The sequence below is a fragment of the Maylandia zebra genome, linkage group LG7 (genome assembly GCF_041146795.1).
Source record: "Maylandia zebra isolate NMK-2024a linkage group LG7, Mzebra_GT3a, whole genome shotgun sequence".
Classification (NCBI taxonomy): Eukaryota; Metazoa; Chordata; class Actinopteri; order Cichliformes; family Cichlidae; genus Maylandia; species Maylandia zebra.
Window position 1 is genome coordinate 60,626,564 of NC_135173.1, and position 26,943 is coordinate 60,653,506.

The following is a 26,943-nucleotide window of genomic DNA, read 5'->3' on the forward strand; positions in this document are numbered from 1 at the left end:
CAGCCTGTGGCGCACTTGGCGGCACACTGAGACAGCGCACCAGGACTCCGTGGATGGACAAATCCAGTAGTGGACTTCCTTCACTGACAAGATTAAGACCGGATTTCTATCGTTCAGCTTTTCTTCGCATTTAACAAAGGCTCACTACAACCGTCGCATTTGAAAAGGATTTCTCACCCTGGGAGTGCGAGGCAAAGGGACTTTGGAGGTATGTGTGTACCTGCGTAATATTGTAGCCTACGTGGTGAGGACCAAATTGATAGTCTGGGAGTGAGGTCATTTGTGAAAAGTGAAAACGCTGACTTTCTGGCAGATTTTCATCTCTGAGGACTGAAACTTTATTTTAAGATTAAAATGTAAAATTGGTTTTGATTTGCATTTAGAGTTAAATACTTAGGTGTGTGGCTGTTGTAGGGTTTTAAGGGCTATTAATGGTCATGCCAACGAGCGCACTCACAGAGAGAAAAGTGCCATTTGCGTGGTCTTGGAGGCAGATTTTAATCTCTTGAGATTTCATTTTTGGACATAAAGGTGTGATTGTTTTACTGTCTCTCCCTGTCTCTGTCTCTCTGTGGGTGTTCCTGCATGTGCTCGTGTGTGCAGCTGTGCCTTGAGCGGTCCGGCATTACTTTCGGTTTCGTTAGGTGCGGAGGGTATTTAATGCTAAGAGCTGCTTTTTTTTTTCTTTCTCTTCTGTTCTTAGTCTTTTTTTTTTTTTTTTAAAGAAAATCTTACATGCAAGTGTGACAGTATGGGCGTATTGACAGTTTTGCAAGCCTGAGTTATACAATCAGTGGCGACATCTCAAAACCTTGCAGCAGTTGCCACAGCCTAGATTGTGAAGGATAGAGGAGCCTTATCGATCTCAGAGGGGAGCTTGGGCCCTCAAAGCACAAGTAGCCTGCAGCTAAACTGCACAAACATCTGCGTCAGATACATTTCAACACTGCAACAAACAGGAGAGGTGTGTGAGTAAAAGGTGACTTATCTTTTGTGCCACGCACTGACTATTTTTCCAGCGGTTGGTTGAAGTCATTTGTTGATATTTGAAGCAACGGATGGGCTCAATGTCACAATCCTCTAAATGCTGGTGACATATTTTTACCAACAGTGAAGTCACTGAGGTGTGATGTGAGACTGAGGAATGCTGCAATGGATATAACAAAAGTTTTATCATCAGGCTGCGAAAGATAAGGATGAGGAGGAAGGTGAGAGAGGATTAGAAAAAGACACTCAAACTATGTATAAGTCCCGCATAAGTACCCGTTTTAATGCCTTTCTCTGGTGTCAAATAGACACGCTAAAGTATACTGAGAAAATGTTAGTGATTTTACAAATTAGAAGCTGTGTGTTTAGCCACAGAAAAAGATATTGGATAGAGGCTTACCAAACTTGGCCTGAAATGTTTCTAATTTTCTGATATATATTTTTTTCCTGTCAACGAAAGCAAAGCAGCAATGGGAGGCAGGTGGGACTTAAATCTGAGTCACTACATTGGAGCTGTAAGGCAAAAACGGCACTTGCTCAACCGGTGTGTCAAACTGGCATCTGGCACCAGCCCTGTTATTTATATACTGAATTTAATATAATATATCAGACATGCACATTTGCTATTGCAGCAGGAGTTCTTGAAAAACCTTGTCTTTCATTGGAACAGCTAATGAGAAGATTGGTCTTCATTGATGATGGCTGTTTGCAGTTTGTGCTCATTTTCTGAGTATTTCTGAGGTTTTAATAACAGCATAGGTGCTGGTGCCGCTTTGTGAGTGGTCTGAAATGAAGTTCACCTCTGTCCAAGTGCAGTATGAAGCAGATGTGTGTACAAAGTACTGTAAGAAATCGAAAGTGTATTTTTTGTAAATGTGTGAGTGTGTGTAAACTTTAGCTTGAGTTTGGTTGACATTGTGTTAGGTTGTATAAGAAACTGAATGTTTCTGAAAATTATTACTTTAAAGCACACCAAAGGGCAAACAAACATTATGCAGCACACTCGTCTGTTTGAAGAAAATTGAAAAAAAATCTTCATTATTGTCACAGAAAGCCTTATAATGAGCATTTGGACCTAGAATGATGGCTGTAATTTGGTTTTTGCAAGAGAGTATCTGGTATAGTGTGAGCTTTTATCTGCTTTGAAACAAACTCCACTTATCATATAATTTCCCTCCATCATTTTATCAGAACAAACGGGTTTAGAGCTCTTGTTGAGACACTGTGTTCTCTGGAAATCTCTCTCAAAATGGATGTATGATGTTTAAGGGCCATTTCTGCTTGCCTGATGGCAAATTGATGGTGTTAGCCAGGTTTTCCTGCCACTTGATACATTTTGGCTGAGGCCCGTTGAGCACATGAGCAGGCTTTGCTTTGACAGTTTAATTAATTAATTTCTTTTTTTGAACTCACAGATTTTGCCTGTGTGTTTGTAAATTAGTTTATGCAAAGGACTCAAATAGAAATGTAAAAACACAGTCATAACTTTATATATATATACACAACTTTGACAAACATTTGAGAATCACCATGTTAAGCAATATCTACCCAGACATTACATTTGGTTCCATTTTCAACAACTTGACTAAGTACCACAAACACAGAGCAGCTGGTCGTGTGGGTTAGTCATCCTTGCCGCACAGGAGTTTTGGAATCTCTACAAGAAGCTTAACTTTCACATTGTGAGATGATCGGCGGTGACGCAGCACAAAAACACTACTTTCTGACTTCATTATGTTGGATTCTTTTAAAGCTCCTAAACCCAGTGCAAGCATTTGGCTAAATAGCCATGCTAGGAAAGCTTTACAACTGGCAGTAAAAGTCACTTGGTGAGGTCCAGGACTTTGGTCTAGACTAAAATATCTCAATATCTTTTGAATGGATGGCCATGAGATGCTATGAAACAACTTCCCAGTTATGTTGGTCAGATCTTTCATTTGCCCTGGAACACACCCCAGTATTTAATATATAGCTTTGAACAAAGCAAATGTTTTGGGCACTCTTGGTTATTTTTAAAGTTCAACCTGTCATTGCTCTAAAAAAGCTTTCCCTGCAGAGACACTTGTTTTTTATGATTCTTCTTGGAAGTAAGATACTGGACTGAGGTTGGGACCTCTGACTGAACTGCTTTGATTGGCTTGTCTGGGATCATTGTCTTGTGGGAAAACAGATCTACTCAGTGTCAGTTTTCTTGTAGGTTCAGAGCTCTTGTGTGCAGTGTTACAGTGTGATTAATTGGCTGATTATAGAGATTTCTTTTTAACATTTTCACCTCGTCGCTCCTTAAAACCAATTGTTGCTACTGCTGTTTGCACTGTCTCTTTATCATAAACTTGTTTAGCTAGTTGGATATTATGTGCAGCCTTTGCTAGGCTAAGTAAATATAAGATATTAGGTCATGTGTATGTGTACTGTTTGTTTAGAGCAGCAGCTAATTTTCTTGTTGCACTAGATGTCAGGTGTCACCAAGCTAAGCCAAGAAGCAGCTGTTGAACTTGCTTTCTGGTTATACGAGGTGTGTGTGAAGTAAAAAGGGAAATCAGGAAATAAAATGTGACATTGTGGAATAAAAGAGTAACATTATGAATGAAACATAAAGATAACTGAAGCTACATGTAGGAACCAAAGCCGTTCGTTCAAACCTTTTTATGACTACAGATAAACATGTGAAAACATTTAGTAATTTTGGTTTTAAATCTTAATGTCTAATGCTCGACTGCTTTTTGTTTCCTGTTTCAGATTGTTTCAGCAGCCATTTAAAAGATCTGGATGATCAACAGTACAATGAGGACCTAAAGCTGGGAGTGCGTCCCACTGAAGGCACAAGAGTTTCAGACCACAGTGTTACTGCAGTGTGTGTGTGGCCCGTCCAGTCTGTGTATTTTTACATACTCACTGTGTTGAGTTCAAAGCCCTGTGGAGTGAGGAGAGGACTTAAACCAAAGAGTATGGTTCAGCTGTCCACTGCAGTCTGCCTGTTGGGAGGTAAGAGGCATGTGCAAGTGTGTGTGTGAATCTTGTTTTTGTGTGTTGTTCCTGTTCAAAGTTTGCAGACGGCTAGAGGGGCTTTCTGTGCAGATATGCGATGACGGTATGAGACACAGTGAAACTAGAAGGGAAAATGACCATGGCCTCATTGTTTTTGTACTTTGCTACTTTTGTGTGTTTTCTTTCACTCCCTCTAGGTCTGACTCAGTTATTTTCATAGACGACGATTGGTCAGATTTTTGTGGGATGATGACTTCTTTTGGTCTAATAATATTAGTAAGAGTAGGTTTCTCAGAATTACTAAGATGAAGAATTGGGCATTTTTCCTAGCAGAGTGAATCCCTGCAGACACCTACAGGTAGAAGGAAGGATGCCTTTCTTCATTATAGGCCTTCATACTGTGTTAAAGCACGATGTTGTGTGCGTGCGTTGTCTGACGTGTGGGAACTTGATTAAGGTTTGTTTGTTGGCATGTCTTGCAAAAGAACCACGAAACTTAGAACAGTGTGTTTCTGTAACATATCGTTCGGTGAGTGCAGGAAGTAGTGGCACACTAGCAAGGCAGTGACCAGTTCTACATTTGAAATACAAGTTTGCATTTAATCGCCGATGTCCTCATAGATTTGCATTTATGACATGATGTCACAGGATTTGGCCGGGGGATTGTAAGGTTGCTCTCTGCCCAGTGGCCAAACAGTCTGATATGCTTTCGTGGCACATTTCCAGACTTTCGTGCCCAGACGTCATGATGCATGAGATAATGTTTAGATTGGGATGCCTGAGGAATTTGTATTAGAATTTTTTTCTATTTCCTGATGCAAATATTTTTGATTGACTGTAAAATACACTCGGTATACATGTAAAGCATCATTTGCTAGCTGTAAAGGTGAGCTGATGCATGCAGTGTAAACTAGGGCTGCCACGATTAGTCGACTAGTCACGATTACGTCGACTATCAAAATCGTTGACGACTGATTTAATAGTCGACGCGTCGTTTGAAGCTTTGTAAGATCACAAAAGACGCAGTAAGTAGTAGGATTTAAGAGTGTAATAACGGACTGAAACAGAAGATGGCAGCACTGCATGTACAAGGATGCCAGCTGCCGTTAAACCCCGAAGAAGAAGAAGAAGCTGTGTCCCACAATTCATAGAGCAGCCCAGCTCAGTTTCCAACAATGGTGGCAGCTAGGTAGTTTTAATATTACTCTTATTATTATTTCTGGGTCACAAAATAAACGTTTAACATATTTTCAGGCGAGAATGTAGCTGTGTAAACCTCAAATATCTGCTCAGTTTGTCAAGACACCACATATTTTCAAAAGCTCGATAGCTAGCCGGGGGCAAGGCTCACTAGAGCCCGTGAGAACAGCGGAGTCCCAGCAAATCGTTTTCAAACCCACCGCCGTCTTTCGCTACTCAGGTTAAACATGTAATATAAGTCACTTAGATAACTTAATGTTATTGTTTGGCTTTTTTTAGTATTTTATTTGTTCCTGAGTAAATCGGTTTGGCTGAGATTAAAGTTATAGTTTTTACACAGCTGAATAAACATCAAGCAGACAGCTGATTATCAGAAGTGTGAAATGCTTGAGAATATACTCCAGTGTCCTGTTATATTTTAGATAGCAAGGAGTTTATTAAACTTCACCGAAACAATCTGCAAATTTAATTAAAATTTAATAAACTATCATCTTGTCTTTATTTTTAGTTAGCACAGACCTTAAACACTTAAAGCTTTAAGCTAATGATAGTTATATCAGAGCAGATGCATGCTGGTGCAATAAGCTGTACGCTGTACGTCCAGTGGATGCATGATCTGATTAGTCGACTAATCGCAAAAATAATCGGTGACTAGTCGACTATCAAACTAATCGTTTGTGGCAGCCCTAGTGTAAACCTAAATAAAGTTGCAAATAGCCATTGTTGATTATTGTGTGTCTTGCATAAGGTTAGAATGCTATTAAAACCTACTTACCTTTTCATGAATGCCTGTCTGTTTTTTCCCATGTTATGGGTTAAAAAACTGCAACATCAATTTTAAATACTATTTGTCAGTTTCTTTTTGTGAACAGTAACAGAAGGTCTTCAGGGTCTCAGCCCTTATGTCAAACCTGTCTATCTGTGATTAATGCTAGTGTCAAATACCCACTGCATTCCTTGTAATCAAAGCCCAATCCTGGTTGCATCATGGGTGGGCCACATGCCTGTAGTCATTAACTCATCAATACTCTTTTTCTACCAGAAATGCTTATGAAAATAACCTATTGGTTGTCCTGATTTTGAAAAGATTGGCTGTATTGTATCAGGTTAATAAGACCTGTAAATAGTCAGATATTCAATTTGTTTTTGTTTGTCTGAGAATGAATACTCCTGAGACAGCCGAGGAGATTAACTGACGTGGCAAATGACCCCAGGCTAACCTGACACCTGACCTGACATGTAGACACTCATATGTATGTATACTTGTCAAGAACTTACAGAGGAAGTGTGAGAATCGTGAAACTTTTCTAAGATTTACTTTGCAGATTGTCCTTGAAATCTTTTGTAAAGTGAACATGTGGGTTTGCTGCAAACCAAAAAAAGCATTGCTTCTCTGGAAAATAGAGCATTGCCTGAGAATATACGTGTCAGAACCACAATTGTTACCACTTTGGTCATTTGGTAATCAACAAAAGTAAACTGCATACTTTGAGAAGGTGTGCAGAAAACATTAAAATATGCCCAAAGTCAAAATTTTATAAAAGACCCAGTAGATATGTTTCAATTGCATGAAAATTAATGCAGAAAAATGGAAACATATACGGAGGAATTTTCAAATTTAAAGTACCATGCAAGTAGGATTACTAGTTTTTATCAGCGTTTAAAAAGAAGAGCAGTCATAAATCATTAAATATAAATATGTATTTATGTGTCCATATCTAGATACAAATACATAACAGAATATCCTTCCTGGCACACACACTCAAAAAAACAACAGCAAAGAAAAAAGATGGGTGAATTCATCCAGTTTTCGATTATGCTGCATCAGCATATTTAAGGAATACACTGACTAGCTAAATGCATGTCAAGCTCTTCTTTTAGAATATCATTCTTTTCAGTTTCCTTGCGCCCCGGGGCCCATGTACACCACCTGCAGGCATTTTACAACCACAAGTGATATATGTTCAGCTTTCATCTATCTTGCCAACCTTGTAATAGATATGTAATCCTTATAATAAATGGGTTTTAGACGCATTACAGCAACTAGAAAAAAAATGCAGACAAATTCTTACTCAATCTCAGGTGATGGATTTACTACAATTTATCACCAAAGCAGTCGGACATCTGTTGCCTATTGGCTTTGTATGTCCCTGTAGTAATATCAGAACACGGTGTTGTGTGCAGGGAACCTTTACATATTTCCTGATCACAGTAAAATACTTCAGGTACCTTATTGTAATGTAATTTTATTTAGAAAAACTGAATAAATTATTCAAATAGCTGTCACTAAGTTTCAGGTTTGCTATGATTTTGTACTTGGTCAAAATGAAAAGACATTGATGTCTGGCTGGATGCTGAACGTACTTTTTAAACCTACTTGTTTAGCTGCTGTTAAAAAATGTTAGTTCAAAATTTAAGTAGTAACACTTGAAGCTTCGTAAAAGCAGTTAAATGGAGGAGTTGCAATAGAGAGAAATGGGAAACTGTCAGCACTTCATTATTAAAGCATAAACATCATCAAATGTTTGGCAACGGCTAAAAGGAAAAGATTCTTAAAGGCTAAGCTGCTTAATACATCATGTATTGTAGTTTTAATTAACCTACTATTAGAAATTGTAAGAATAGGTAGGTAGTAGGTACCTGGTACCTGCTGGTAACCTGGCCCAGAATCCCTGACCTAGAATCTTCTTACTGTGAGGCAGCCTGCACTGTCAATAATTAAAATGCATGTTTATAGGGTTTTGGAAGAAACCTGGGGTCACCGAGCCCTTGAATGTGGGGATTTTGGTGCAGAGAGCTGGTTCATTAAAAGAACTCTGAAAAAAAATTATTGTTTTATAAAAACATGTCTCCACTATCTTGACAACGTGGAAAAAAGCCAGTTTTGATTGAATGGACCAGACTCTGACTGTTAGGGTTAGCTGTTAACCTTGTAGTGTGCAATCTAATTGCATACCCTTATTAAGGAGCATTCACATTTTAAACTTGGAAAGACCTAAAGAAAATACTCAAGGGTTCCTTGGCCATGACTGTGGGAAGCTTGAAGGTGATTGTAGCCTAACAGTTCTCATGCTCAGGAATGCTTTATACTTGGTAATATACAAGGCACTCTGTCAGAGGAGGCGGGACTTTTTGGTTTATGTATGTAAACGTCCAGTCATAGATATAATGTGTTTTAAATTTGTGTTTTGGCTCATCCAAGCAGAATGCATGGGAGGATAAGAGTTTAAAAACAAGCATAGCATACCATAGCTTAGCTTAACTTAGCATAGCATGGCATAGCTTAGCAAAGCATTGTTTATTTTTCCACTTAGAGGCAAAGTCCCTGAGATTTATTAAAACTCTTTTTTGAAGGATTGCAAAGTTACACTTCGGTAGGTTAGGCAATGCAGATATTTTTTTCACATGATATGAAGATATGAGCATTTTAAAACATTTCATTAATAAAAAAAACCTCATGAGTACATCATAGTAACACTTAAATGAATATAAAACTTTGGTGAACATTTTGTTATTAAAACAGATCAAACTAAGCCACAATTGTCACATAGAAGAATAGAGTAAGAGACTGAGTAAAGTTGGGATTATACATATCCGCAGACTTGGACAGGACACCTTTAAACACTGACAAGAAGTCATTCCTGTTAAGCTGGGTCAGAACTGTGTCTCTGTGTGGAGATTGGAGGTCTGATTGAGGCTTACGAGACGGGGAAATACCAAGATGCCCAGGAAAGTTGACGGAAGAGAAGATGGGTTGTTTTTCTGATTAAATATGGACTATAGACTTTACATTCTTCGTTTGACTTTTACATGCACAAGTACACAAATGGAGTGCCAAAAAGTCAAGTAGTGAGGGTAGAAATGCTGCAGAGCTTGATCTGTCAGGTACGCAGGCTTCTTGCAGAGCTGTTGATGATTGAGTGTCAGGAACAGTGAAAGCTGGGGGCCATGAGGAATGAGGAAGTAGGAAAAAACACATACATGCCTTAGTAATGGGGTAGAAGGATACACGCAATATCACAAAGACAACTGTTGCTTGCTCTTTAACTCAAAGACCCTGTAGGTGTGACCCACACATAAACAGAGAGCACCTTTCTCGGAAATGAATAGATAACAATAACCAACAAAACCAACAATATTGTCAGTCTATAATTATATAGTCCAAAAAAGGTGAAGCTGAAGCTTCAACCTGTAATGGCTCAAACAACTTCCATTAGAAAATGAAAGCAAAAACATCACAGATGAAAAAAGAAAAGTATTTATACGTCATCCGACAATACAGACTTACACTTTTTATATTTAAATATTAATCTGGAGCACATTTGTTTTCAGTACTTCACTTTAGCAGTCTTGGTAATAATTGATTTTGCTTTGTTCATTACATTTGATTAGGCAATTTGTAATCTACCAACTCCTATAACTAAAGAGATTTGTTGTTTGTCTATAACTAGTTCTTTATCTTAAATGCTGACTCATTAAAGTTCTTATAATAAACTACTGTATCGCTTAAAGTAGGAAGTTCCTGGGTTCAGCTCAGGCCTTTTGCTTTTCAAACCTCTCATTGTGTGTTCACAGATGTTTCTTCCTGCAATTCGAAGACATGCAAACTCACAAACTCTAACCTGCCTTTGAACATCAGTGTGAATGTTTGTCTTTGTGTTTTATCGCTGTGATGTCTAGGGGCATGGTCCAGCTTATTTCCTCTTCCTTCAGAATTTCTTTGATGGGGTCCAGCTGTGCAGAAACTGAATAGGATAAGTGGGAGTAGAATTAATGATTGAGAAATGACATTTGGGAACACACTGTGTATAGACATAGACATTTGCCTTCTTGGTGCTTTTCCAAAATCAGGGAAATCAGGTGATATGAGCTTTCCTATTGGAACTAACACTGGCAGCCACAGTATCCCAGTTTCGGTTCTTATCTTATCTACACTGTAGCTTACTCATTTTAGGGGCAGCTGAACCCATGTAAGGCTTAATTTTCTCGATGAACTGGGAGACTTGTGTCCATTGTGTTCTAAAGTGGTGACTTCACTAATTGGCCCAACTTAGAATGGCGTCAACGTGAAAAGCAATGGCGTAAGTGATGACAGTTTTAGTCTGATAACCTGTCTCAGTTTGGATTTTTCCATTGCTACACTTCATTTTAGTGCATGGATTTCAGTGGGCTAGGATAATGTCATCTCTCAAGCTGGTAACTGCAAACTTATTGGTAAATTCTGATTTCAGCAAAATCAAATTAAAAGGCCCCAAATAGAGCGTAGAACTGCCTTAAGGGGCCGTTTTGAGGCACTGGGGTTCAGTCTAATTTATTGGTAATTTAAAGGTGGGCTAACAATGGTGGGTTTGAATTTCATCACCTAGAAATGCAGCACTCATTTATGTATTCTTGCGCATTAAAATCATAGTTTGTGCTGTTTTTTCCCAGTTGGTGTGGCTTTGAAACTAAATTAGTATTTAAAGAATTAAAAATGGCCTTATTGTAAATAGCTATTATCATAAGTCTTGTTAAGGCTTTTACATTGAATCCACTGCCTGCTGTCACCTATGCTTGCAGTCAGATATCATTTATTACACTATCATTAAGAGACTCTGAACAGTTCCATAAAAATGGTCTGTGTTTGACTCGAATGTACTTATACATTCGAGTAGAAACTGATAATTGGTAGAAGTGGAGCATAAACTTTGTTAAATTTACAGTAATTTACTGTAACAGAACAAACAAGAAGGGATCGACTTTAAGTTGTCTTAAAAAATGATAATAGCCCACATTTAAAACTTAACTTTATAACTTCTTTTTTAGACCATAAGTACATAAGCATAAGCATTAGTTTTGCATACAAACCTGATGTTCTGTGACGGATGACACATGTGGAGAATATTGTGGTCCAGGGAGCAAAGCAATAAAGTGTCTCTAAACAGCAAAAGGTACTTCAGGCATTAGTCTGGTAATGCTTTAATAGTGTTTGCAGTGAATGGAATTCATTTAGGGGACCACTCACATTACACAACCTGCTGGGTTTCTACTTTGTCTGCTACTGTAAGGCAAACCTGTTTTGCTGTGTATTCATTTTGCATTCAGAACCAACAGAGTGAAACTTAATCTTAAAATCAGCTGGATACTACACTAGCCAAAAATGAAACAGTAGAAATTAATCCAATGAGTTTCACACACACAGGCAGAGTCGCAAGCATTCCCTCGTGAATAGCACCAACATGTGTTGACATGTAGGTTCAGATACAGGAGCACATTTTATGAACCATGTACACCCTCTTCTAAATAATTTAAAAGGAAAGCACAAGGACAATGATGACGTACTCAACAACTGTCTGAATAGAGCTCAAAGGATGCAGGTGTGATTATTTAAGCCAAAGGAATTCTGTAGTATGTGGCTTTTACATGCCTCATTTCTTTTCCTGAGCTTTGTACCTTGAAAGAATTTGAGACTGAGAGAAGATTCTGGAACTGGCACATGTTCAAACACATACAGTGGAGTCAAGTATCCATATGGTTCTTTTCATAGAAGATGTCAGATTTTGAGAACTTCATTTTAATCTCTGACGGTAGAGAAAGTCACCTTTTTTCCCCCTTGCAGAATAACCCGAGTAGAGGTTCACACAAAACGTGCTAAGACAAACTAGATCAATCATTTCCTCAGAGACCTTGGGACCTTTCCTTTATTGTCACCAGAAGGTGTAAGTTTTCATTTACCCGGGGGGCTTTTTTAACAGCTATCAGATGGATAAAAAATAAAAAAAAGATTTGTCCTGAAGCTGTACAAGAGAACAAGCTGGAAGATCACATGGAAAGAATAACCTTACTCACTAGAATAAGTTTAAGTCTAGTAAAACCAAGATTTAAGGAGTTCCTTCAAGTGCTGTTTTTTCAAATAGTTTTACAGTAAAGTTGCACATTTGCCTTTCTGTGAAACCTTTTAGGACTGGACTATCCCCTAAGCTATAGAAAATCATTGAAGGGTTACATGTTTAAAACAACAATGCATCATCCCCACAAAGCAAGTACCTTGACTGTAATGTCTCACTTAAATCCTCCATTATATGTCTGTATTCATCCTATTACAGTAACCTGTTACTTTGTAACTTGTTAAACCAACACTGTCCTTTTGTACAGATTTAACAAGAGGTATGCTAAATTGTAATTGTCTTTACCCTGTGACCAAGAACATACTGTACAGACTTAAAACAGGCTGCCTCTTTGCAGTGGGGCCACGCTCACCATGTTATTAAGACTAATCATCTTGTCTGTTCCTTGCTGTTGGCTGCCCTGTGAACTTTCTTAAGTTGTGGCTAAAATGTGACCCTGTGCTGAGAGTTAAGTTGTTTGACTTTTCTCATGAAAGTGGCTTTCTAAACAGCTGACCCAACCGTTCATGCTGAGGCTATAAATGAAGATGGATGTATAAAAGCAGCTGCGTTCATTAAAGGCTTCGAATATATGAAGTGACTGTAGACTCTTATGACAGTGTCACCATTCAGGTATGCTGCATATATTCATCAGTGTATCAGATCATGTGATTTTAGAGTCATAAAGTATTACTCAACCAAGAGACATGACAGGGTACACTTTGCTCCACAACTAATCGGAGCTTACCGTCTTTTACAGCTGTCATGTTGGTATTATGACATCCAAACATCTAATGTCTTAGAAGTCCTACTAGTTTAAAAGAATTAAGGCCAAAGTTGATTTTAATTCATGTAAAAAAAAAAGACAAACATGTATGTTATTTCTTTATGAATAATAAAACATATATTTATTGTTCTTCTTCTTTGCAAACAGCATATTCATTACATAAGACAAAGTAATAAGTTACGAGCACTATTAGCATCACTGTGTGATTAACACGTGTTTAGAGATATCCATGACAACACATTGCAGTGACCCCCAAAGAGCCACTGCACTAAAAATGTTTAGCACAATTAATTTACAGACAGCAGCGTACACATATATGTAATGTAGACGTAATTTTTGTCATGCTTTTTGACATCATCCACTACACATAAGACATATAACATATAAGTACCTGAGTTTCATAAAAGTAATTTAAAAAATATGTGTAGATGTTGATATTCCTGGTACCCTATGTAGTTTATTTTTAATTAAACTAGGAGCAGTTAAGCTACAGAAATACATATGCCATGGTCATTGTAGTAAGATGGTAATTACTATACGCTACACAGTATTAGGTAGTTTTTATTATTATTATTATTATTATTATTATTGTTGTTGTTGTTGTTGTTGTCAGGACATGGACAAAAACAATAATCTCACAAATGAAAGGATACCTTATACGAAGTTTTGCTACCAGCTAATTCCCATCTGCTCAGACCCTTTGTCAGGCATACACAGCACACACAGTTGTCATTGATGAGGATCCCTAACTCCAACCATAACCAAAACTCTAATCATAGACAATCAGAACATATGGCGTTTTGTTTATGTTATTTTCCCAAGTCAGAAAACAAAGAATGAAATAACTAGACTCATCCCATCAGTATATAAACAATATAATAAATCTGGGTGATAAAAGGTAGGAAAAAATGTAGACCTCGTTAATGCTGACGTCAGTTATTTATTTTAATCCATTCTTTTGCATGATATGAAAAGAAATGGGCTTAAATGAAAAGGGTGGCTGGCCTTGACGCTATTTCCGTTTTGCAGATTGGTTTAATGGTGCATGTGCATCAGTGTTAACTTTTTTAAAAACAAACATCTGAGTACTAGTTTAGGTCCTGGAAAGGTAACATTTTGGTGTTGTCTAAGATATCACAGTGGTGATAGCATTGTGGTTTCCAGTCCAAAACCACATGAGCTTATGAAGTAAGTTCTTTGTTTTAACTTGAGACCAGCAGGCGACACATATGTTGACAGAAGGAAGCATCACATGTATGAAAACACATGCTTGACACAGAGTGAGTTTCTAATAATTCTGAAAATAGCTACATGTATACAGCATCTCAGTGTGTTACTCATCTTCTTGATGTGCTCTCTAAGGTATTTAACTTCCTCCGTTAAAATTTAAATGTTAACTGATCATGTAAAAGAGTCACACTGGGAGCAGGGAAACATACGCACATGCACAAAAATGTTGCACATGCAAACTGCATCTGAAGAATTTCAGCAGAGCCCTGTGAAAGGGCGTTGTAAAGAAATTAACTGTACAGTTAATCTCGTGCTGTGTGACTCTTGTTTCCATAGGCCTGTTTTTGATAGCTCCCGTTCTGATGGCCCCAACGCACTCCAGTATGTGCACACCACTGAGGACGATCAACGACAGCCTCAGCCACAGACGACGGTACATGGTGAGACACTGATGACATGACTGCAGGCATGTGGTGTGGGGTCAGTGGTGCAGGGTTTAGAGGAAAATGGAATTATTCCGACTTCTTCCTAATTTGGGACAAGCTCCAAAAACGTGTTCTTACAGTTCCCATAATGAAACTTGATATCACTGGCATCTTAATACATGTGGGCTCAGAACTTGTATGTGCATGACAAAAATGCTGCAACGTAAATTAGCAAGGTTTTTTAAACAAAACATAGGTAAACAGATTATTTATCGAGTGACTGACCCACATGGGGACGTAATCATAATTAGAGCATTTATATCTTCCCTGTGTGGGCAAAAACATCGAAAATCGAAATTTCTTTCCATGTGTCAGGTCAAATAGTAAATTTCTACAAAACATAAAAGAAGTAAGTTGGGTTGCAAAATCTATGTGGTAATTTTTGTTTTGCTTTTTCTTTCCTTTACAGAAACACAACTTCCCCATCGAGTACACCATCAAGGTTCATAATAGGGAAATCTTTAGACTGTCAAATATCAGCCGAATGGTAAAGTCATAAGACAACCTCTGTTTTCTATATAAATATTTTGAGAAGGTCTTGCTAATAAAGTCTGAGTGTGAATGGTGATGTGATGAGTTTGTCTTTTTCCTCTTTTTCCTTCATCAGAAGTTAAGAACAGAGGGGTTGAATGACCTGATTCTCCAGAGGCTGTGGTTTCAAGTGTATCAAGGTGTTTTAAAAAAGGTAAGAACAGAGCTGTTACTAGTGGAACCTGTTTGTGTTGCTGGTTGCTCTGAAATGTGGATGTGTCGTATATCATTTGTTTGTCTAAGAAGAGCTGATGAGAGACTGCTGGGGCCATCGGCCCATTAAGCTAATTAGACATTTAATTGGATGTAGACAAATGCATGACGCACCAGTTAGTCTCAATTTACAGTAATGCTGCAGGGATATAAAACCTTTTGCTTTGGAATTATTTATACCCTTGTTTCTTTTGTAAAACGTATTCATACCCATAATCTTTTCGGTAACTTGTTCTTGTACATGTCAGAGGAGGGGCGAGAGGGGCCTTAAGATAATTTAGCTATCCTAAGTTAACTTTATGGCTGAGCAGGCGGGCTGATGGAAAAATAAACACAAAAGGAAAACAGATTTTTCTACCCTAAGGTAACTCATAGCACCAAATCATAGCAGTCATGTGGTGACTAGAGACCAAAGAATTCCAATGTAATTTTGATTTGTGGCTTTGGCAGGCAAAATAAGAATTGGCTGCTGAAAATGGGTGGGTACCAGGTTGAGCTGATTCTAACTTTGATGGAAAGCGGTTAAAGAAACTACCAATGCGAGCAAAGGTTCACATGACTGACATGTGAAGGGGATGCAGAGCCTGGAAAACCTGGTGCCATCCTGTTTAGCTACACAGCAGTGTGGCTTGAGATGTGGACACAGCTTAAAGTCCAGTTTACATGTGAATGTTTGCTTGGTGTTTAAAACATACTGTCAGGACAAGCCAAAGGAGGCAACTTCAAGCACTTAGTGGTGAACAGAAAATATCAGTAAAAAATCTCCACACTAAGTATAAAAGGCTTCATGTCATGCCAAAGAAATGTCAACGAAATAAATAAAATCTGTAAATTTCACGCCATTTTATTCATATTTCAGGACCACAGACAGCTCATAGTCTTCTTTTTCAGCATGCTGTTCAGTGAACTGGCACATCAATTGCCGCTTACGCTGAACACAGAAAAACAAGTTACTACACACAGACTGGGCCGTAGAACTTTTTAATTAAGCAAATTCAGCAACCACTAGATGTACAATGCAAACAAGCATCAATTTTGTTTTTGTGGGGCATGTTCAGTATGCACATGTGGTCCGGGACAGATTTTTGGCTGATCCTCGATTAGATGGGCAGATGATGAAGTTTACATCATGCCGACCCATGGGGACACATGGAAGCACAAATGAGCTTTAACTTTGCAAGCTAGCTCAGACAGTCCATCTGAGACCTTGACTTCTTATCACATTCACATGACAAACTCCTTGCACAACATCAGTCCAACACACCCTGTCATTTAAGCCAGAATTTTTGGTTCAGTCACTTGCTGCATGCCTGTACATGCCGCTCAGGTTACCACCCTTGCAACCACCCTTAACATACTCCTTCAGGCTGCTTTGTTACCCACATGACATTCATACAATTAGGAAATGTTTGGGAAAATTTGGAAAGATTTTGTGCTTGAGTAACATGAACTAAACCTGCGGGAAAACGCTGTCCACCTCTTGCCTATTGTGCTATAAAACTGAAAGTTCAATACCACCTGTTCCTGTTGAGTGCCTCGATGCTTTTACGTTTGGAGGGGGACCAGTTTCTACAAGCACTGTCAGAGTGGTAGTGGCTTTGACTGGTGGATCTGTTTTTGTTTTAGTTAGCACTTTCAATTTTATTTTATTTTATATGTAAATGTATGTACTAGTGATTAGTCCTACCTCACCAGCCTTGCTACCTCAGTACTACTGTGTGTTTAAAGGTTTGCCCAGAGCCTTGGAGATTCTAATCTATGAATATAGCACGTCTTTGGACTGCTAGTTCATTTTGTGAATTTCTTATAAATAACACTGATAGTGTTCCAGTAATAATAGTTCATAATAAATGGTTACATTTTCCCTTAACACTGTGTAGCATTTAATTATTTTATATTAAACACTTTATGCACTAACATTTCCTTGCTGAACAAATCAACACCTTTAATGCTGTATAAACTAAAGTCAAGTTGAATTTTTAGATCCTCTGGGTTTTGCCAACGAGACATCCTTCACGTCCTTACACAGCCGAGTTGGAAAGACGCTTCAAGGATGCTCAGGCAGTCTTTATGCAGTCACATCCTGCTGAGGTAAGTTTCTATACAGCATGCGCACCAGAGCTGCAGTTGATGTTAGGTATTAATGTTGCTTTGATTGTATTTGTTAATATTTAGAACCTGGGTCTTTTCTATGTTGTAGTGTTTAGTCAAAAGTAAACATTCCAGACCTGTTTATTCAGTTTAGACAGCTTACTAAACATCTGACAATTTAGATTAATTTCTATAGCTGTCCTGCTTGTAAGTTTAGTTTAGTTAACATCCCCATTAGCCGCAGCAGAGCAGCAGATATTCTTCCTATTTCCGAGTTTCAGCAGACAGTAGGTGAAGAAATCTGACCAAGTCTGTGAACATAATTACATCCTGTTTTTCTTTTTGTCCAGCATTTTCTCTTGTCCTCTTGACTGAGTAAAATGGAACATTTGGTACAGAAAGGCGACCTGTCATATTTTCCAGTATCATATTTTTGGACCTTACATAACCCCCAAACCAACCACATTTCATTATATTTGGTAGGAAAATGGAAAATAGGTGCACCAACGTATTGAAACATGAGTAAATATACATCAAAATACAGTATATAAGACAAAAACTGGGTTTATATAATTCTAATGAGCTCCAAAGAATTGTTTGGTATGACCACCTTTATTTAAAGCTTATTCATTCAAAGCCTTCTTTGGATTTTGGCTGCCTGTTGTTCTGTTTTCTGGCTTCAATAACATTAAATCCTGAGAGACCAATCCATGGCTAAAAGAGTTTCAGAGTGTGTTTTTCTGTCCATGTATGCTCTGGCAGTGTGTTGGGGATTATTTTTTGATGCTGAAAAGTCAAACCTCTACCAATCAGATGATTTCAAGATGATATTCCATCAAAAAGTCAAAAAATCAAAATTAAAATTGGATCAAAATCTCAAAACCAATTTTAACAAGATCTCCATCACCACTGGCTGAAATCCAACCATGGCAGAGCATCCAATGCACTTTACAGATGACCGTAGACACTCACTGTTGTACCTCTCTGCTGATCTCCTCTGTATGCATTGGTGACGATTTGAACCAATAATGTCACATTTGGATTCATTACTCCAAAAGATTTGGGCTGATTCCAGTCCTTGTGCAATTTGGCATACCTCAGCCTTTCATCGCTGTTTCCCTTCCTTAAAGTGGTTATGTTAGCTATCTAGTGACAGAAACCAAGGAAACTAAACCTAAACAACAGTCTAAAGGGGTCACTTTGCACTTCCTTGGTTGTAACAATGAGTTTTATATTAAAAAAATATAAGGAAGAAAATAATAACAAGGATATATTTTCACTCTCTATCTTTAAAGCAGTCAGTGGTTCTTCATTGTTTGCCTGCTCCAGTAAAATGGGAAAATCCACCTGTTAGGTTGTAGAGAACTGTGTGGAGGAGAGCCTGTTTGAGTCAGGTGCACTGGTGGTTCACTCGACCAACAAGTTGAAGTCTGACATTACCCTCTCTGTGTTTTATTTTTTTCCTTCTCATGTTCGGTGTACGGACAAAGTGGTGAAATCAGCCTGCATGCCGACAAGATGCGATCAGCGCTGTTTTATGTGATCTTAAGCTGTTATTTAACCTCCAGTTTTATCAGGATTAAGTCTTTCTTTTCACAAATTCCCAACCAGCTTAAAACATCACAGGTTACTCTATTACAAACATTTTCTGAAGCATGATCAGAAATCTTAACATCTCTCTGGAGGTCAGAAAGGAAGAAAATCTCCACGTTACAGTTGGGCTTTTCCCCCCCTCACTTCTATTGGAGGTAGTAAAAAGTATCGACTAAGGTGAAATAATGTGTTTAGTCATAACAATTTCCACACCAGTATGCCAAAAGAATTATTATAACAAAAAAAAATAAGGTTTCCAAAAGCTATATCATGTCTTCTTAGGGGGCTAATGAGTTTTTGGTCTGTCACACACATCAGCCAATCAAATGAATCCCATCCAATCCAACTTTATTTATATAGCACTTTAAAAACAACAAAGTTGACCAAAGTGCTTTCCAATAATAAAACAGAGATAGCAGTTAAAAACCATATATTAAGCAGACAGAGAAATAAATATAAATAACAATAAAATAAATACAAGATAAATACAAAATAAAAAGAAGATAAAAATAAATCTGTATACATATTAAATACATGAGTAAAATAGACAATAAGATTTACAATGAATAAAATTGACAAAATAAAAAGATTAAGAGTGACCAACAGCTGACTAAAACTGACTACAGGCTGACTCTGGTCCTACTCCTAAAAGCCTTTGAAAAAAAGTGTATTTTTAAAAGATTTAAACATTTCAAGTGTTGGGGCCAGCCTAATATGGAGGGGCAGTTTATTCCATAATTTGGGGGCCACAACAGCGAAAGCCTGGTCCCCCCGGTGTTTCAGTCTTGACATGGGGACAGCAAGGAGTGACTGGTCAGTTGATCTGAGAGACCTTTGTGGAGTGTATCGGTGAAGAAGGTCTGACAGGTAAGAAGGCGCCAGGTCATTTAAAACTGTAAAAGCAAACAATGCAATTTTAAAATGAATTCTAAAATGGACAGACAACCAATGTAAGGAGGCAAGAACAGGGGCTCACATTTGTGTGTCCCTGTCAACAGGCGAGCAGCAGCATTCTGGACCATTTGCAAATGTGATAGTGAAGCCTGATCAATACCAATATAAAGTCCATTACAATAATCAAGGCGAGTGGTCACAAATGCATGTAAAACTCTCTCCAAGTCACAAAAAGAAATAAAAGGTTTTACTTTAGAGAGCTGCCTCAGCTGAAAAAAGCTATTTCTCACCACTGTATTTACCTGAAAATGAGAGAAAGGTGGCATTAAAAAAACATAAAATATCTCACAGACATGCTGATAGATGTTAGGATTCCTCATCATGCTGCAGTAAGAAAGTTAACTATGTTTGTGACGTAACCTGCCACATACATGTTATAAACTGATAAACCCCGATAAAACTGGGGGTTGAATTACGCCTTTATATGACATAAAATAGAGCTGATGGCACGTTGTCAGGATGCATCTCGTCTGCTCTTCTCTGACCTGTTTGGTCTGTCCACCTGTCCTTTCAGTTTGTCTGCTGTAGACAGCTCTTTAGGCATGTCACTTCTTCTTTTGTCCACCGCTTGTCAAGTCTACTTCATATCCCAGGCCTTTCAGTTAATAGATCTTTGGGAATCATCTTGTCGGTGCAAAAATGCTGTTTTATGCCAGTCAGAGTGTGCTAGCTTTGGGTCTGGACTGAAAATGACTGAACAAGCCGACTTTGAAAGTCTAGTCCTGATCGTTGCTGGATAATGGCTTTGCCATTATAGCTGACCACTATAATGATTGAATGAACTTTCTCCTGTAAGGGTTAGGGTTAGGGCAGAAAGTCACTTTTACTACTGTGGGTATATTTCCCTTTAATTTTTTCACAATTACTAGTTAACCCAATAGTTTATATTTTCCATTAATTACCTTCCTGTTATATCCAAGCATTGTAAAATTTGAAGATCCAATTTTAACATTTACCAATCCAAAAGCTTTAAAATTGAAAAACTGCTAAATAAGTGAAGTTGGTGTTAAACAGAATACAAAAAGTTAAAATTCAGGATACTCCATAAATACATAACTGGCAGACCAAGTGAATCTATTTTCCACAAGTCGGTGTAAAAGGACAGGTCCCGAGTTTCCTTTTAAAGGAATCCACACAGTTGGTTAATTTTAGGTTTGCGCTCAAAGCAAAGCATAGGTTAGATACCAGAGCCTCAAAACTCTAATCACCCTGAGCCCTTGGGTGGCTGCAAGGCTGGTCTGTACAGGTATGAGGTGTGTGAAATGAAACTTTTGGAGACTAAAGGTCAACCTGGACAGCTGGCTGTAATATGAATTAAAAGCATCTGCTGGCTTTCTCTGAATGGAAATGCAGGGATAATGTGGAAAAGATGCGATTTATGGTGATCAATCTTACTTTTTTTGGTTTATCAAGTAAGCTTTTGTACTATTTTATCAAGTCACATAAGTGTATACAGACCTTATAGCTGCCAGTGTCACATTCTAAGATAGAAGAGATTTTATTCTAATAACACCTTATTGATCCCTATTTTTTGATTCAGGCTAACTGACTCACTATGTGTTTGTGTTTTTTGTGTGTTTAGGTCTTCCAAGAGGACCTTCCAGAGAAAATCCAGGACATTTGGGATAGTTTAACAGAAAAGCCTGAAAACATGCCAGAGTCTAGTTGGCGATTTGCTACTCCAAAGTCTCTCTTGGACAACTTGTGCCGCACCATGTACTGCCTCTTCAGTGAATGCTTTTCCAACGCAGACGTTCAGGAAGACTGTAAGTATAAGACAGGAAATGACACTGTAGGCTGTAATTTGTTTAAGAACCATCCCATGTCAGCTTTTAAATGGGTTCATTTCGTTAAGATGATGTCGGGTATAAACTCCCCAAACAGCTCATTACATAATGTCAGTCTTGATGTTAAAGAGGCATCAGCATTTGTTTTTCAGATTTTGGATTATCTAAGATTCTGCAGATGTTTCCTGTCAGACAGGACTAAATATTTTATGAAACTCAGGGATGATAGAGTGGAAGTACATTTTTCAGTAACGTAGACTTTCCAGCAAGGAAGCAAGTGTCAAATTAGATGCCTTATAAGAAGGCTGTGGTTGGGAATCATGACAGTATACACACATTATTTTTTGGGTTCTAGCACTGCTGTGTTATGTAAGTGTCCTGCCTGGAACACCTAGCCAAACTTTTGATGCTCTGAGTTGTCCTGCAGCCTTTGCCAAACCATCTGGATGAACTGTGTCTCAAGATTTTGATAAAGTGAAATGATTGAGCACACACATGCACAGAAAAACACCGTTTGCATTTAACTTTTGTTTAAGACTCGCATCAGCAACAACGTTAAAACCACCTGACAAAACAGCACGAGAGGCAGAGTTTTTCACTGGATGACACAACTCCAAAGGGGATTTGTTTCAAAAAGGTCTCGGATCTGTTCTGGCATGATCTTTCACTTGCCTGAAAGAGAAGTTATATTGTTATACTGATTATGTGGCAATAAAACATGATGAGGAAAGCTAATGTGTAAACGCCTAAATTAGTTTCTCTTCTCATTTGTTTTTCAGACTGTGAAGTTTCTCATTGGCGGAAAGGCAGGAAGAAAGACATGCAGCCCGAAAGCTGAGAAGAAGCAAGCGGAGTCAAGTTGTCCCTAGTGATTAGGGATTAGTATTATTTCCCTTGAGCTATAGGGAGATGGGTAAAAGGACAATACACACTGAAATGAGAGTTCAGACCTGATTTGTGAACATCAATAAGTCTTTTCCAAATCTGCTATATAGAGCTAAGATTATCCAGAGTTTGTCCTCATAACTCTGTGTGTCAAAGCAGATGGAAATTAAAGACATAATATCTCTCAAACCTTTGGGAACCTAAAGGCTTTCTGTTAAATGACATCAAATGAATTTTTGAGTAAAAATGCCAGCTCATTGTCTCTTGGCATCCTCTCAGATTAAGATTATAGCGTTTTTGGATCAGATTTGCTCATGTTCACAAATAGCGACTGAACTGATGTGTGGTCAATATTTTATCTAAGGTGGATTCTTTCTAAACAAAGGGTTAATGCTCACCTGCAGCTTCGCCAAACCACTGCTCAAAAAGTTGTGATGCGTTCCTGCGAGTCTGTGTGGTTCACGTCAGAGGCCGAGGACAGATTGGGAAACTTCAGCTGACTTTGTACATTTGCTAGAATTCTCCTCTTTTGAACATCAGTGTGCTAAAGCAGGAGCAGTGTATATGAACTCCAAGCGTAAATGCAAACTGATAACTACTGGTCTTATTCTACAGTTGTTGACTGTACATTTTTATACAGCTGCCCAGACTGCTTAGCCAAGGCTGTTGAAAAATGTGTGCTCATTTTGGCTCCATTTTATGTATTTTTTTCCTATATGTTTATTATGCAAAGAATGAGATTGGAAAATGCATTCATCTCCCTCCATCCAACCTATGCATTTTATACTTGCTGTAGATCTCTTATGATTTTTTTTCATGAGGCAACTATTAAATAATTTGAGGACTTACTAGCTAAACAAAGCTCAAATGATTGTTAGCATTTTAAATATGAAGTTAAATCACAGTCAGATGTTGTTTGCCCCATAGTTAAGTTATATTCTATAAAAAAATATATAATAATAATAATAATAATAATAATAATAATAATAATAATAATAATAATAATAATTGACACTTCTGTCTGTTGTCCATTATCTTGAGTTACCCCTCACAGAATTTTAACTATGAACATGTTGGAAATGCACACAAAGACAGTTGCAAAACCGAAATGTAAAATTCAGCTCAGTGTAGTTGGAACATTAGAAATCTTGTGGGATTGTTCTCAGCATTCAAATAATTTTCAACACATCCATACTGAGATTTAATATCAGGTTCCTCTGCCATTTTCTTTCTGTCAGAGTTAAGAGTTACCCCTTAAACGATTCAAATCGAGGCAAGGTTATGAGAAGGTAAGGCAAAGAGAAACATACAGTTTACTACAGAAGTTGGACTTTTGGCTGACAAGCACTGTAAATATGTGGGAAAAAAGGAAAATGTAGGCAAGTCAACAAGATTTTCATGCAATATCACTTAGAGTTTAAACCTTTACGCACGGGAACAAGCTTCAAGATGCATTTCAAAGTTCACAAAAAGTGTTATGGTGCTTCTTCAGTGGAGTTTTGGACTTAGAGATTCTATTCTACATGTGCAACTATATAAATACTGACTGAAAAAATGTTTTTATGATAGGCGTAGTGCACATAAAAAAACAGACCCATCCATAGTTCTGTGGTTTCCTCAGCAGCTAGTGTTTCTGTTTGGAGTGCCAGTGAAGATTCACTTAAAAAAGGCCCTCTACACAGATTTGTCAAATACAGTAGTCGACAAACGTAGTGAAGTAAAAAGTAGTGCAGTTTCAGCTTTCTTCGGGGTGTGTTAATAGCCAGAAATCTAGCTTCTTACATGCTGAAATGTTCACACCCTAACCTCTTCTTTGGTAATAATTAACTCTGATTCTCAAAATTGCTAACTAACCAGGGGCTTGGATGTGATCATGTACACTTCAATACAGTAAATGCTTAACATCTTTACTGAGCAGCTGCTGTGTCAAGGCAACATCAACAACTGTAATGGGTTGCATAGTTTTTTCCCCCACACTGGAGCACATCTCTGTGGAATTTTTCTTATCTCTTATTATCAGCCAAACTGCAGTTTGGTGGGGGAAAAAAACAGCTGGATGAGGTAAAATGAACAGAAAAGTAAGCAAAACAGCAAGCCATTAAAACAAAGCAGCTTATGCTAATATTTTCAGCTCGCAACCATCAATTAATTTCAGCTGCCATAGCCATATTTCTAAACTCGGCCATTCAACACATTTAACTACTTAAGGCAAGGGTGAGCAGAAGTTAAAGGGAGTTACCTAAAGGTCATTTGTTCTTATCAGGATTGAAAGCATACTTCATATTTTCTTGTTGTTTGAGTAAAACTCTATTATACATGCTTCATTTGATTATTGATGATGGTGACGTGAAGTTGAGGCTAGGTGTTCGAAAGAAATCTTGAGACATACAGAAACATAAACATAACAGTAGAAAAAGAAAACAGGCATTCTGGTAGTAGTTTCAATGATTTGTGAGGCATATTTGGCTTATTTAGGAAACTTAAACTTTATGAATACAAATAGACTTCGTTTAAAGAGATTTAATCTAATTAACTAACTCACTATGTTAACAGGTTCTCCACTGAAGTATAGAAGGCAAACCTTAAACCTGCTTTGAGACAATGCTGAGAAAAACATTACCATTTGAACTGATATAGTTCTTTAATGCACAAGTTTCAAGCAGTTAAAAAGAGCAGCGTTTCATAACGTTACAGCATGAAGGGTGGGGTCGGCCTTTGAAACTGTTTGGCACGGTCACTTACTGAAGACAATCTGCTCACCCCATCATGTGCCACTGTTTTCCTTAGACTGTTGTTTTTCCTCATTATACTTTCCATGCACAGCGTTCATTGCTTTCAAATCCCAACATACTGGTTCAGTCAGTTTATGGTGCAACATTCCCATATCCCCTTATTTGCGTTAGGGCTGAATGTATTTATTATCATTAGCAATGCTAACAGTTTCAAAAACACACTTGAAATGCCTGTGCAAACATTGCAAAAAAAAAAGAACTGGTTTATCGTACCAGCTAGGAGCAGTCATTATCCTTCCCTTTAAGATTGTTATGTTAAAGGATACTGTTTGTTGAAATGAAACATGAAAGAATTTAACTTAAACTAAAATAAATTATATATATACACATATATATATATGACTTAATAATGAAATATAACATTGAAATATAAATGTAAGTTATCCAAAACTGCATTACATGTATTTGCATTTTTTGCACATTAGAAAAATTGTTTCATTTATAAGACTTCCGTATTTGTTTCTCGTATGGAAAAATGCTTTCTAATTTGTTCATGAATTCACTCCAAACATGAAATATACACGTAAGCCTCGCAAGCCTGATCTTGTCACTCTTTTGGAGGGAGAACGATGATTTTCATATATTATATTTAGCATCAGATTTTTAAGGGGCAAAACTTGGGTTGGTTCTCATGTGCAAAAGATGCTCTGGAATGATGTAGACAAGGAACAGCAGAAATTGGTGTATTTCTATCACACTTTCTCAATCACATGTAAATGTATGGCTGTTTTTTGTAACCACAAGAGCGAGATGTATTCGAAAATCCCTTTTTGTGAAAAGTAAGTAATATTTCCTGCCTGGCAAACACATGGATGGCTTATTGTCAGAAAATAGATCTTAGGAACAGATTTGTTGTTGTTTTTTATACTCGAGATATTGAATATTTATTTTCTTTTTTTAAAAACTGTACTTTGCTATAAGAATACTTTTATTAAAGAAATAAATAATAAATTGCTATTTTTTATCAACTAACCCTGTATTCAGTCCTGTGTTTTTGGAAAGAGTGTCCAAATATGATTGTGCACTATTATTTTACTATTTTTAAGAATCTTGAATAATAAAATGCAAGTTGGGGATTTTTTTAAAAAAGTTTAATTGATTATTAGTAGAGCTACTGTGCAGATTGATGTTTTAAAATTAGTTTATTATTAACTAATCAGCGTTACTTAATCAGCATTGCATAAACATATCAGAAATATAATTTATCTGGCTGTGAGGAGTATTTTTTAAACTATACTATGCAATGAATATAATAGTAGGTAGTGTGCAGCTTGCCATGTGACATGTGGTCGGGGGGGGGGGGGGGGGGGGGGTCCTATTCCTCTGCGGGGCAACCTGCATATGGCCATTAAAGCATTCAATTCAATTCAATTCAACTATTCAAAATTCTTATTTTCTTCCACCCTGAAAACAGATTAACGAATAAAATCGTGAAAGCTTACTCAGTCTAAAGTTCGTTTTTTTGTTTTGTTTTGTTTTGAAATCATTATGCGAACGCATGTTGTTTGTCCCTCTGCATTCACCGTAGCCCATCCAACAACTTCCGACAGGAAG

The 26,943-nt window shown here is 37.6% G+C and overlaps 1 protein-coding gene across 2 annotated transcripts; it reads left to right on the plus strand.

The window, feature by feature from the left end:
• il34 (interleukin 34) lies at nt 1-26,361 on the plus strand. 2 transcript variants are annotated; one of them, XM_004564585.4, is made up of 8 exons: nt 1-208; nt 3,727-3,972; nt 14,395-14,498; nt 14,953-15,030; nt 15,151-15,228; nt 17,271-17,378; nt 21,508-21,691; nt 22,492-26,361. In XM_004564585.4, exons 2-8 carry the CDS (start codon nt 3,936-3,938, stop codon nt 22,548-22,550), a joined length of 648 nt encoding a protein of 215 aa, XP_004564642.2. In that variant the 5' UTR covers nt 1-208; nt 3,727-3,935; the 3' UTR covers nt 22,551-26,361. The 2 variants fall into 2 exon arrangements, with proteins under 2 accessions (XP_004564642.2, XP_076742933.1); XM_076886818.1 differs by lacking the exon at nt 1-208 and adding an exon at nt 711-964.
• The last annotated feature ends 582 nt before the right edge of the window (nt 26,362-26,943 follow it).